This window comes from Ranitomeya imitator, chromosome 6, assembly GCF_032444005.1.
Source record: "Ranitomeya imitator isolate aRanImi1 chromosome 6, aRanImi1.pri, whole genome shotgun sequence".
Taxonomy (NCBI): Eukaryota; Metazoa; Chordata; class Amphibia; order Anura; family Dendrobatidae; genus Ranitomeya; species Ranitomeya imitator.
The window spans coordinates 98,600,405-98,614,993 of record NC_091287.1 but is presented as its reverse complement, the minus strand read 5'-3'; the positions used below and the strand labels follow the sequence as shown (position 1 = coordinate 98,614,993).

At 40.0% G+C, this 14,589-nt stretch overlaps 1 protein-coding gene across 5 annotated transcripts in view; it reads left to right on the top strand.

Annotated features, from left to right (window-relative positions):
• Positions 1-14,589, top strand: part of TBC1D5 (TBC1 domain family member 5) — an 811,132-nt gene that overhangs the window by 581,441 nt on the left and 215,102 nt on the right. For all 5 annotated transcript variants that reach the window (XM_069729958.1, XM_069729963.1, XM_069729960.1 and 2 more), the window contains one exon: positions 12,019-12,161. In XM_069729958.1, the coding sequence (XP_069586059.1) occupies positions 12,019-12,161 (143 nt within the window). The remainder of the gene's footprint in view (positions 1-12,018; positions 12,162-14,589) is intronic.

Sequence of the window (14,589 nt, the reverse complement as noted above, 5' to 3'; positions counted from 1 at the left end):
TTGGTGTAATGTCTCCATCCTGGTCCTCATCTTGGTGTGAGGTCTCCATCTTGGTCCCCTTCATGTGGTAATGTCATCCTCCTGGTCTTCATTTTGGGATGCCAGCATGGCGGCTTATGACGTCACTGCCATGCGCCAGCACAGTGATGTCAGCTGCTGGCCTCTGATTGGCCAATAACGGGCTTTGGTATTGCTGTGTACAGAGCTTGTCTCTTTGCAGCAATACATTTCCACAAAAACACTGCTAACAGATCCCCTGTAAGCCACCAACTCTACCAGACTGCCAAATCTGGCCAAATTTGCCTAAATTCAAGGCTGGATGTGCTTATTTAATGAGTTTATTTCTATGTTCATAAAGCACTCACTGTGAGAAGAGATAACCCGTATTTTAAGGAGATAACTCGGTGAGCAGGAAAAGTAGAGACCAACCCCCTTTGGAAGTGACATTTGTTTTGGAAGTAGGCTGGTCTCTGCTTGCAGCGTTCTCTCCTTACAATGTGCACTGACAGTGCGTTCTGTTGCTGGCTCTTCACTTCTAATTACTGTAGAGCTGGCGTGTGTGCGCACTGTCACTGTGCACTGAAAAGAATATTGTACAGTAAGTAGGGTTCTCGTACTGAGCATACGTGGCAATTGACAACCAGCGCAAGATCAGTAGAGCAGGGCTCTAGCCCAGGCCCAGCCCCTGAAACGGATGTCACTGATGATGCTTCATTTCGGGGTCGGGACAGAGACTGTGGCAGTAACCGCTGCCTCTGCACCTGATGACGTCTCTTTGAGTATCCTAGCATGCACTGGGGATTTCCATAAAAAAATAAATAAAGCAGTTTGAGAGGGACGTCTAGGAACTTTTAATTAAACCATATTAGAAAAACTATTACCGTATGTTAGAAAAAATAAATAGAGACATTTAGGATAAAAATATTAGATTCTGTCCACCCCATAATCTGGTGGACAGTTTTATATTTGGCGCTATTAAGTAAAGCCATCAGGGGGGATCCAGTCCTGGAGAGTGCGCTACTTGGATATTAGGTTAGAGATGATTGTTTTGACAGTCACATGTTGATGTTTTTGCAGGAAGGAAAGCGAGACCTCGCAGGCATCGTTAGTCGGGTTATTTCAGCTGATGCAACCTGTATTTATCAGAAATTAAGATAATCAGATGCTGCAGTTAGATAAACTACAGCATTCCGGCTATTGTCTGCATTACTTTGCGCTCGGCACTAATTTAACAGGTCAGGTGAGAATCTGAAGGAACATTTGTTTATTGCAGTTAATGCTTTTGTCATTAGAAGATTATTTATGTTATTCTATGTTGCTTGGTCGGGGAGGCGTTTGATGGCCTCTTTTTGTTTCTTTGCCGAGTATAATGGCCAAGGAAGACTGGTAAAATATGAATTATTATATTATCGCTAGTGATAAAACTCCGCACTATGAACATTTCATGGTGCAGGTGTAACAGATGCAAAACAAGATTAATAGGACAGAGCAATAATTAAAGCGCAGCCAGCTGTCTCGGAAAGAACGGCTTTCTCTGGTCCCTTTCTATCATGGCGGGGATACCTAATATTTTTATATGTCAATGAGATTACAAAGATTTCCTTCGCTTTTTTCCTTGGCTTTCCGGCAGAAATATTCTCATCAGGAAAAAGAGGGACTTAATTACAAGAGATCAAATCCATCTGTATTGCAATTGTACGAACGTTATAAATGATCATATAACAGAAAACCGTAAGATAACATTGTTTAGGGAAAGGTATCGGAATGTAATACATCCCTATCTCGTGCTCTCCGGCCAGTGCTCCATTGTGTTAACCCTTATCTCACCCTTCATGGGTTTAGCGGAAAAAAAAGATGGCATTTTCTTTGCTATAAAATGTACAATAATAATTTTGTGAAAATCACTATTCCCTGATATAATTGCAGAATGCTTTCTTTACAAGCTGGAATGATTTCTGTAAGGGGATCATTTTCAACATTTGTTTTTCAACCTTTACAATAGAGCATGATCTTGCTACCATTATCTCTCCCAACTAGTTAAAACTGCATACATACCGGTCTAACATGTTTAGGAGCTATTCTATCTTTTTGAGTGGACAGTTCCTCTTCACTAGCATTCTGCCAGCACTATCGGAGCTGGAACTTCATTTATTTTAGTAAATAGCATACACTGTATCTTCCACTGTTCAATAACTTGTCCGCCTCAGACTGAAAGCTCACCCTTCATAGATATGCCGTTTGGCAAACAGGAAGGAAGGACAACGACTACTTCCTGTAATCCAGTCTCAAGATCTGCTGATGAGACGGCTTACATTAAATAGTGAGGAGACTTCTATTGGCCAGGATTTTAGTTTTGGGAACAAAATACTGTACAATATTGGTATTGAATTGCCCTTTAGATGAGCCGAAGTTTATTGAAATAATAGAAATAATTTTAAGGTTTTCTTATTCTATCTGCATTATATTTTAATGTTTAAAAATTGATTGTGTGAGGATTTTTAAAACTTTTTTGTCCCTTTAAAAAAAAAAAGGAAATGCATGCGATTGCAGATTTTGTTATGGAAGACCTTGGTGAAGCATGTCAGCGGCATTAAGAGAGTGGTTGTAAGTCCAAACTCTTCAGGAGCTTGCTTGGGTTTGAGCTGAGGGTCAGCATGTACAGCAATGATGGACATCCTCTACAAAAACTGAGCGTACATGATTTCTGAATGGGGAGAGGGGAGTAAGCTACTGTAAAACACCTTTCGTAATTTAAAGAAGCGCTCACATCAAAGTTTTCATCATAACATACTGCAATCATCATTGCACTGTGTACTTACAATTACTCATTTTGCCTTTCTACCCAGCTAATTAGGGTGGCTACCCCTCTAGGCACCATAATTAGAGAAATACTATATGGTTCTCCCGCTTATGTGTCGGCTGTCCTTATGTAATTGCCCTGGTTAATACCCATTCCTTAAATAAGACACTGCAACAAAACAACTAATACAAAAAAGTGCAAATAACCGCATCCATAAAATATCTAATGCTACATAAGCATACAGGAATTAATCTCCAAGTAAGGGAGTCATAATAGTTGCTCAGGAGTAAAGGAGGGAATCTGGAGAGACAATAGACACAATAGGGTCCTATCCGACTGGAAAATGAGGAGATAAAAGCGATTTATGCTCACCTGAGGGGGCTCTGAGGGGCACAAGTTTCATATCAACTTAGAAATAAGCAGCTGCAGATCCACGATTTGGAGAAACTTGTGCGGCTGGAAATAAGTGGGTTAAAATCCGCACAGCCAATGGTCCGAGAAGAGTAGGAGACCGGAATAGTGGAATGCGGTTTTATTTGTCAACACGTTTCGAAGTAAACCTTTTTCTTCATCAGAACAAAGCACACACGATCTCCCCAGCACTGACATACGTATTTTACTCTAAAGGGTTAAATCTATAAAACCTGCTTCCCTATAAAAAAAAAATCTTACTTGCTAATGACTTGTGTTTTAATAAAGTCTTCTAAGTTTTTCTCCTACTCATAAACAATTTTTACTACACCTGTAGATGAATTCCCAGAGGGGTGTAGTTTCCAAGATGGGGTAACTTGAGGAGGGATTCTGCTCTTCTAGCACTTAGGGGCTCTGTATATGGAGTCCGCAAAGAATTCTACAATATATTTTTCTCCAAGAGTCAAATAGCGCTCCATCTCTCCCAAGTGTGGCTAAGCAGTACTGTACACTGACATTTGGGGTATTGCCACATTCAGTACAAATTGTGGGACACATTTTGTTGCCAGTTTTACTCATGTGAAAGTGTAAAACCTGGGGCTAAAACAAATGTTTTGGGGTAAAACTGTAATCCTTTTTTCTTCACTGACCAATGGTATAAATTTTTGTGACATACATGTGGTGTCAACATACGGTAATCGCTGCACCCTTAGGTGAATTCATTGAAAGGCGTGGTTTGTAAAATTTAGTCATTTATGGGGGGGGTGTTCTGCTGTTCTGTCACTTCAGGCGCTCTTCCAATGTGCATGGCACCCGTAAACCATAACATCCAAATCTGTACTACAATATGGCACTCCTTCCCTTCTGAGCTTTTTACTCCAAAGAGGAGTACACTGACTTGTACCCAAACAGGAGTTTTCTACCCCAGATGCGGTATTGGCGTACTTAGGAGAAACTGCACAACAAATTGTGTGGTCCGTTATCTCAACTTACTCTTTTGAAAATGCAAAATTTGGGGCTAAATGAATATTTGTATGGGGAAAAGTTAAATTTTCATTTATTCCTTTGACATTGCTTTAATTCTGGTGAAGCCCCTAGAGGGTTAATGAACTTCTTGAATATGGTTTTGAGCAGTATGAGGGATGTTGTTTTTAAAATGGTGTCTTTTTTGAGTATTTTCTGTCATATAGGGTTCTCAAAGTCACTTTAAAAGGGATGTGATCTAAAAAAAATAAAAAAATTTGGTTTTGTAAATTTAGTTCGAAAAATTAGATATTGCTGATAAAATCCTAATGCTTGTAACGTCCTAGGAAAAAAAATATGTTTCAAAAATGCTGATGTGAAGTAGACGTGTGGTAAATGTTATTTGTTAACTGGTTTATGAGATACAGTATAACTATTTGGTTTAAGGGCAAAAAATGTAACCCCTTTCTGACATATGACATACCCACGGGGGGAGCGCGGCCGATTGGGGCTGGGTGTCAGCTGATTATCGCAGCTGACATCCGGCACTATGTAGCCCATTAACCCCCGGAACACTGCGATCAAACATGATCGCAGCGTTCCGGCGGCATAGGGAAGCATCGCGCAGGAAGGGGCTCCCTGCGTGCTTCCCTGAGACCCTCGGAACTCGATGTGATTGCATTGCTCCAAGTGTCTCCTACCTCCTCCTCCCTGCAGGCCCCGGATTCAAAATGACGGCGGGGGGCCTTCCGGGTCCTGCAGGGATGTGGCTTGCAAGCGCCTGCTCAGAGCAAGCGCCAGCAAGCCTCCCTGCAGTGCCTGTCAGATCACTGATGTGACACAGTGCACTGCAAAGCGTCCGATCAGCGATCTGACTCTATATAGTCATGCCCCTCCCCCAGGACAAAGTAAACAAGTAAAAAAAAAAATATTTACAAGTGTAAAAAAAAAACCTAAATAAAGAAAAAATATTGTTCCAATAAATACATTTCTTTAACTAAATAAAAAAAACAATAAAAGTACACATATTTAGTATTGCCGTATCCGTAACGACCCGACCTATAAAACTGTCCCACTAACCCCTTCAATGAACACCATAAAAAAAAAGCAAGGCAAAAAACAACGCTTTATTATCATACCGCCAAACAAAATGTGGAATAACACGCGATCAAAAAGAGGGATATAAAAAAACATGGTACCGCTGAAAACGTCATCTTGTCCCGCAAAAAAACGAGCCACCATACAGCATCATCAGCGAAAAAATTAAAAAGTTAATAGTCCTCAGAATAAAGCGATGCAAAAATAATTATTTTTTATATAAAATAGTTTTTATCGTATAAAAGTGCCAAAACATAAGAAAATGATATAAATGAGGTATTGCTGTAATCGTACTGACCCGAAGATTAAAACAGCTTTATCCATTTTACCAAACATGGAACGGTATAAACGCCCCCCCCCCCCCAAAAGAAATTTATGAATAGCTGGTTTTTGGTCTTTCTGCCTCACAAAAATCGGAATAAAAAGCTATAAAAAAAGTCACGTGCCTGAAAATGGTACCAATAAAAACTCGTCCCGCAAAAAACAAGACCTCACAAGACTCTGTGGACCAAAATATGGAAAAATTATAGCTCTCAAAATGTGGAGACGTAAAAACTATTTTTTGCAATAAAAAGCGTCTTTTAGTGTGTGACAGCTGCCAATCATAAAAATCCGCTAAAAAACCCGCTATAAATAGTAAATCAAACCCCCCTTCATCGCCCCCTTACTTAGGGAAAAATAATAAAATAAAAAAAAATATTTATTTCCATTTTCTCATTAGGGTTATGGTTGGGGCTAAAGTTAGGGTTAGGGTTGGTGCTAAAGTTAGGGATGGAGCTAAAGTTATGGATAGGGTTTGGATTACATTTACGGTTGCGATTAGGGTTATGGTTTCAGTTAGAATTTGGGGGTTTCCACTGTTTAGGCACATCAGGGGCTCTCCAAACGCAACATGGCGTCCGATCTCAATTCCAGCCAATTTTGCATTGAAAAGTCAAATTGCGCTCCTTCCCTTCCGATCTCTGCCATGCGCCCAAACAGTGGTGTCCCCCACATATGGGGTATCAGTTTACTCAGGACAAATTGCACAACAACCTTTGGGGTCCAATTTCTCCTATTACCCTTGGTAAAATAAAACAGATTGGAGCTGAAGTAAATTTTTTGTGAAGAAAAGTTAAATGTTCATTTTTTGTTAAACATTCCAAAAATTAATGTGAAACACCTGAAGGTTTAATAAACTTCTTGAATGTGTTTTTGAGCACCTTGAGGGGTGCAGTTTTTAGAATGGTGTCACACTTGGGTATTTTCAATCATATAGACCCTTCAAAGTGACTTCAAATGTGATGTAGTCCCTAAAAAAAATGGTGTTGTAAGAATGAGAAATTGCTGGTCAACTTTTAGTTTTCAAAATTTTCGCCAAATTTCTATTTTTTCACAAATAAACGCAGGTAATATCAAATAATTTTTACCACTATCATGAAGTACAATATGTCACGAGAAAACAATGTCAGAATCATCAGGAACCGTTGAAGCGTTCCAGAGTTATAACCTCATAAAGGGACAGTTTTCAGAATTGTAAAAATTGGCCTGGTCATTAACGTGCAAACCACCCTTGGGGTTAAAGGGGTTAAAGATTGACAAGATGTCACGAAAAAACATTGTCAGAATCGGTGGGATATGTTGAAATGTTTGAGTTATTACCATATAAAATGACACTGGTCGGAATTGACCTGGTCAAGAAGGTGAAAACAGTCTATGGGGTGAAGGAGTTAAAAAGAAAAGGCCTAAATATTGTCTTACTATAGCTTAATATACAATGGTGATTATTGTACAAATTTTCAAAATTGTTCTTGGTTGTGAATTCCAGTGTCAATTATTTAGAGTTAGTAAAGTAATAATTAGCTACGAATTGTCTACTGATAATTAAGCATTTGTCAATAATTAGGTAGAATAGTGAATTAATCACTGGGTTTTCCTGTCTCTGCTGGGGAGAACTCCTCCAGTCTGAAATGTGTGTGAGAAAGGACAACGCTTGTCAACTCCAATAATGCAATCTGCATCCTCCTTTCTACTTAAAAAATAATTTTTATGTCACATTCCAAACCGCCAGGTGTTTCAGACATAATTTAAAGCTTATTTGACTTGTTTTTCTAATTTTGGATCACTACCATATCACATTCTGATGATTTGATATAACACATGTGCATGCAGGTGGAAACTCACCCATGTAGTGTGATTTTCTTCCCTTCAATTATTTGTAGTGCCGCTTACTTAGGCACATAACATGATAATTGCCAACTCGTTGTGACTTCCTTAGTGTTTTAAAATTTCTTGACTACAAACATGATGAACCTGTATGGCCTGTAAGCTTTGGTGATGGAGTCTAAGCCCCTGCTCATACCCAGGCATGGATCACTCTGCCCAGCAACCCTTCAAGGGGTTGTCCGGTCAAAAATGAAAAGTCCGTAGTCACTGTGTGTGACTGCAGACTTCTGAATCCCCTCAGCACCCGCACGCGAGTTTCTGAGGTGGGACTGGTGGGTATGTATGCGCCATACATACTCCCGGCCAGAGCCGGTGTAGTGGGTGCCATCTCTCTCCATACACTATAGAGCAGGGGTCCCCAACTCCAGTCCTCAAGGCCCACCAACAGGTCATGTTTTCAGGATTTCCTTTGCATTGCACAGGTGATGCAATTATTACCTGGGCAAGACTAAGGAAATCCTGAAAACATGACATGTTGGTGGGCCTTGAGGACTGGAGTTGGGGACCCCTGCTATAGAGTATAGAGTAAGGCCTGGCCCACTGGACAGCCTCGTCATTAGATGGGATGTGGCCCCCAGACCGCACCCACTTAGACGAGCTTTGGTCAGAAGTTTGCATAACGCATAGTACCCTCCGGTCCTGGCTTAGAAACTAGCAAATTCTCGCAGTGCACAGTGCGTGCATCGGGGAGATTCAGAAGTCTGCAGACTTTATTTTTTGACTGGACAACCCCTTTATTGTTTTATGCAGTTTTTATTGTCCCTGATATCTATGGGAACAATCATATTGATACACTTAATGGGACATTTTAGTAGACTTCTATAGGAGTCATATCTAATGTCCCTTCATGGACTTTCAAAGCTTTACCCACACTTAATATTTATGATTTTAGTAGATGTACTTCACTCAGCATGGAAAGGCAATACTAAATATACTACATACAATTAACATTGGTGGGGACAGGGGCAGTTTCCTCGGGTGCCATATTCTTTGGGGGGGAAAAAAAAATTATTTTACATAAATGTATTGCTAAAGTGAACAATGGTCTTAAGTAGTACAGTGAATTCTCTGAAATCGGTATCAAAGCGTACATATTCTTGTAGGGGACCTTGCACTAAGACATATATTTAGTTTAAAAATCTTCTTCATGTTTGTATTTTAAGAGTGGTACAGTGTGAGCAGCGGCATCCTTCTTTCCCCGGTTTCTGGGCTAGCTCTGCGCTGTCAGCCAATGTAACACAGGGCAAATCTGTGAAAGGAGCTGTGCTTCATTCCGTCCAGCCGTGTCTGCAGTGCTCCTGGAAAGCAACATAAAGATTCTTTTCTCTACACTATCCATCAAACTTTTTTTTTTCTTGATCTGCTTACTGAGAAACTGCCTGTAGTCTATTGTGGGGCGCATTCTTTTTTTTTTTTGAGTGTTGCTGCCTGCTTATTATTGGTCAGCATCATACATGGAGAAGAAGCACACACCCATAGTGGAAACTGTCTTATAACACCCACTTAAAAAAAAAAAAAAGAAGTTAATTCATTAAGTGTCAAAACGTTGATTGCTAATATCTCTGCAACATAGAGGCGAAAAATATAAATAAATGTTTTATTTCGCTCTGAAATTACTAATACATTGTGTTCAGTTAAACATTAAAAATTTGGTGAACGATCCCCTTAATGACAGCCAATATGTCTTTTAACTGACCTGAGATATAAGAGCATAGCCTCCCCACACAGGTGACGATCCAGTAGCTGTCGGCTGTCCACTATAGCTGACAACTTGCTGTATTAGCGACGATCAGTGTTGCCACCGTCCAAATCTGTTTAACCCCTTAGATGCTGCTGTCAATAGTGACTACATCATTATAAATGGTTAACAGAGTGTGGGGCTTCCTCTTTATCCAAATTGGTGCCCGCAGATCATGATTGTGTGGTCCTGATGTTTGCAATGGCAATTCACGACCAAATAGTGGCCTTAGAGTCTGACGGCTGTAGTAATCTGTTCAGAAGTTAGAGGCATTTAGGTGGTAAAAATGCACATTTTCACTTCTGTCATACCACTTTGCATTAATTCCTGTAAAGCACCTGAAGGGTTAATAAACTACCTGACAGCAGTTTTCAATATGTCAGGGGGTGCTGTTTTAAAATGGTATCACGTTTGGGGGTTTCCCAATATATGAGACCCCTAAAGTCACTTCAAACATGGATAAGTCCTTAAAAAAAGAAATTTTGTAAATTTCCTTGAAAATATGAAAAATCGATGCTACATTTTTAGACCTCGTAAAATGCTAACAAAATAAAATAACATTTTACAAATGATGCTGATGTAAAGCCGACATGTGGGAAATGCTATTTATTAATGGTTTGCTGTGGTATGGCCATCTGGATTAAAGAGATAATCATTCAAATTTAGAACAGTGCAAATTTTTTAACATTTTTCTAAAATTTTTGATACTTTTTATAAATAAACACAAAACATTTTGGCCTAAATTTACCATTATCATAAAGTATAATGTGTCACGAAAAAAACTTTCAAAATCACTGGGATTTGTTGAAGGGTTGCAGAGTTATTACCACATAAAGTGACACTGGTCAGATTTCAAAACTTTGGCTCCGTCACTAAGGGGTTAAAAGCTTCTTTTAAGCCGCACCAAAGTACAGCATAAGTTACAATTGAGAGATAGGGAGGTACGTGAAAGTATCAGAATTGTAAATGTTACGCCCATTTCTTGCCAACTGAGTTTATCTAAAGTTTTTGAAAATGTCGGTCAATTGTGGATCTTTGTTAGGCCTCAGTCTTATTCTTTCTGATATGTGAAAAGATCATCAGTGTGCTACATCAGATTTTCATCAGTGTTTGGACAATGTGTCCATCTTACCCATCACTGATTTTCTCGTATGCAAAAAAAAAGAAATTACAGCGCTTCTCCGATTTATTACAATGTTAAAAATGAAGAGCAGAGGGATTTCTCACAGCTGGCATCAGTGTGCGGTCTATGATTTTCATGGGACCATAGACTTGGAAGGGTAGATTCACAAACAATGCAGAGAGGTGGATAGCTCAGCTCTCTATATTCGGTGTCACACACCCTTATAAAACACGTACATGAAAAACGGACATCCGTCTGATGCGTGAGACCTTACATTATACGTTCAACTTTCCTGGTAATGCCAACCATTATACGTCCGATAAAGGGCAGTCGTAATGAATGGCGAATCTGGAAAACATTGATAAAGGTCCTTACGAATTACTAGGAGTTGGGGAAAAAAATCTGAACATTAATGTACCTTTTAGACACTGTATAGGATTAAATTTATTTTTATTTTTTTTAATCTGGTTTGCTAAATGCTGTAATTGGTTTCAACACCAGGATAAATCAATATTTAGAGCAATGCCGGGGTCTTTTTTTTTGTTCTTTTTTACATTTCTATTATTTTTCAATTGGAGTAGCTAAAAGTTTTGTTCTTTATCATTGTTTTAGAAGTGGTAGTTGAATAACAATCACCACTCAAACCATCTTTAAATGTATTTTGCTGCCTTTCGCATTCATTTTACACCATTATCCACTATCATTTCATCTAATACATTTGTCAGATACTTGTTTGTTTTAGCATATTCCCTTTTTTGCATCTTTTTATCTTGCCAGCTCTTATCTCTCTTGTATTTTTTTTATATCTAAAATTACATTTATTGTAAACTAATTATGGATGGTACCGTAATCATTCATGCCAATAGTTGTGTGTTTCATGATGTTTTTATTTTACTTTTATGTTTCCTTTACATTTTTTGAGGTGCAGCTAGAGTTGTGCGTTCATGATCAGAAGTGGCAGTCAGTCATAAATGAACTCCTGCTGTAATGGTTCGTTTTCCCATTAAAATTTTGGCGCACTTGAGAGAAAGTATAGCCGGAGATGCCTTCTCTGTAAGACGGCGGGATTCACGTTGTAGGCACAATGTGGCAGACGCTATGCTGGCATGCTGAGTGGCACAAAAAGTGTTTTTATTTTTACAAAAAAATGTTGGGTACGATATCATATTTGGGCATGAATGATCTTGGGATGGTTCTTGGAGATTCTAGCGGTTCAGTCGGAAATTCCTTGAGTATAAATGAGTGATCCTTGTGCTATGTAAAGGTGTCACTTTGCATTATCACCTGTAAATGCCGTGCCGCTCTTTCTGTTTGCACTCATTTTGTGCTTTTACAGCTTGTAGTTCTGTCTGTATTTATAGAATTCAATCCCTCCGTCACATTAGTATGGCACTCGGTAGATTCACAACATTTTCCTAGAACGTGTCCTGTTTGCCTGTGATATTGCCGCTGTTTTTTCTTTATTCCTTCTATTGAGATCAAAGGAGATTTAAGAACAAACAAAAAAATAAACACACAAAAAAGTTAAATCGAGTAACTTGTCCTGTGAACCAAACATCATGTGGCTGCATTATATGAACTAGGCTGTACTTTATGCTTTGCAATTCTTGAGACCCTTCACATGTAATGACACTTATGGTACAATTTTTCTTTCTCTTCTTTTTTTACACTTTGTTTTAGACGATGGGTGAGACTCCTCTTTGGTCGAGAATTTCCGCTTCAGGACCTCCTTGTGGTTTGGGATGCTCTCTTTGCAGACAGCAATACTCTAGCCTTGGTGGATTATATTTTTGTTGCCATGCTTTTGTATATCAGGGATGCATGTAAGTATCATAGCTTTTTTTTAATCATTTTTACACTGGACTATTAAACTAGATTACCGTACTTTCCATCACAACACTTATCAATAGTGGAAGGCACATCTGATCAAACTGCATGTGAGCCTGAACATGGGTCCTAAGGAGTAGAGGGCCCTATATTCCCACCTGTCCACACAATCATTTTGCTGTCTGGAAGATTGTCATTTCAGATGTTGCATTCTCTTCTGTAGATGACATGCCTGTAGGAGAAGCTCCGGATGTTTTCCTCCATGACTCTCTACATGCAGATTTTATGTGATGGTACTAAGATTGTCTTTAAGAACTGAAACTCAAAAAATCTTTTAATTTTCATCCATGTATGGCAACCATGAATGTGTTTTATCGAGAGAAGCTGTTTTGTGTGTTTGTGTGTAGCAAAACAAGGGGACTATTCATGGGATATGCAGTTTTGGGCACCAGTTCATAGAAAAGAAGCCCTGGAGCTAGAAAAAGTATAAAGAAGAGCGCAAAACTGATAACTGATAACGAGGATGGAGGATCTTGGTTATGGGAAGACTAAAATATTTAAATTTATTTACCGTATTTTTCTGACCATAAGACACACTTTTTTCCTCCAAATTAGGAAGAAAAGTGTGCGTGCGTCTTATGGTAGGGATGTAACGTGGGGAGGGGGCAGTGGCGAGTGGGATCGCACTGGGAGGCAGGAGACAGAAAAATTTCCCTGCCCGGCTGCAGGAACCCACTGATCATTACAGTGCAGTGAATATTCATTAGCCGCTTCCCCGCCCACTTGTCAGCACTGAGCAGTGAGCGGGGAGCAGCAAATGAACAGTCCTTCACTTAAGCAGGGACACACATGGTTTCCCCAGCGCTGGATTCCTGCAGCGGCTGGGGAGATCTGTGTGACCGGTGGATGAGGGGGAAGGAGCAGGGGCCAGAGGAGACAAGATCGCTGCATACCTGCCAGGGCTGTGCTGGATGCCGAGTGCTCTAGCACAAGGACCTATGTGATGTCATGAAGTGGGCGGGCTGGAGAATCACATGGCAGCACAGAGCCCTCTCTCTTCTTGATGTCATCACAGGTCCTTCAGACACCACACTAGAATCTGCAAGCTTCCTCCTGTGCTTTGGAGAGGCAACAAGAGGGAGGGCTCTGTAGTGTCATGGGAGGCTCCAGCATTTTACCTCACCACAGCGTGGCTGGCTGGCTGCCACAATTAAAAGGTTAGTCTTTACAACACACAATAAAGCACTCTGCCACTCCTGTGGTGAAGTATAACTCCCAGCATGCCATAGGATCTGCAGGACATGCTGGGAGTTATAGTTCTCCCAATGGGATCTTAAAGCAGCACTCCAGTGTATTTTTCAGTTTTGGAGTGGTGCTTTAAATATAATCCCTGTGCCCCCATTCTTATACTCACCCTCCAGCGTCTTCATACAGTACTTTACATACACCACACTGGTCCCGCAGCACCGTCTTCTACCCGTAGCTTCCAACGTAATAACATACTATTATATGTGTTATTATATATAATAGTATGTTTATGTTATTAAATATTTTACCACCTTTTTTGCTTCAAGTATTTTTTCCCCTATTTTCCACCTCTAAAACCTGGGTGCGTCTTATAGTCCATTGCGTCTTATAGTCCAAAAAATACGGTAGTCAAAACTGTTTTAATGATTGTTCCAAAGAAAAGAGGACACTTCCTCCGGAAAAACAAATTCAATCTCCAGAGGAGAAAAAGCCTGCTATACCATGAAAATTGTAGATCTGTGGAATAGTCTACTTCAGGAGCTGATCAGAGCGGGAACAATCAAAAGAATAAAAAAAAGAATGAGAAGATTTGGAAAACATATCCTAAATACTTACACTAATGTGTACAATTCTTATTCTGAAGGTTGATCCAATCCATCATCTACACCCAGTATCAGGAGAGAGAATTCGCTCTTTTAGGGCAGACGGGTTCATGTATTTTGGCTTTATCTATACACTCTCCCTTTATCTTTTCCCTTGCCTCGGTTGAGTTTGATGGATATGCCTTTTTTCATCCATACTATGTAGCTATATATGTATTATCAAACATTTTGATTCTGACTTTCACTCTACAAATTAAAGGGAATTTGTCACCCCATTTTTTGCCTGTAAGCTGCGGCCACCGCCATCAGGGGCTTATCTACAGCATTCTGTAATGAAAGATAAGAAAAACAAGTTAGATTATACTCACCCAGGTGCGGTCCGGTCTGATGGGTGTCCGGGTCCGGTGCCTCCTATCTTCATGTGAGAGTGGCCCAGCGCCTGCGCACTGCAGGACTTTGCTCTGCCCTCAACAGGAGCCGCGACAGGAAGCAAAGAAGAGGACGTCATCGCATGAAGATGGGAGGCGCCAGATCCGGACCATGACGCCCATAGGACCGGACCGCAGCGGGACCA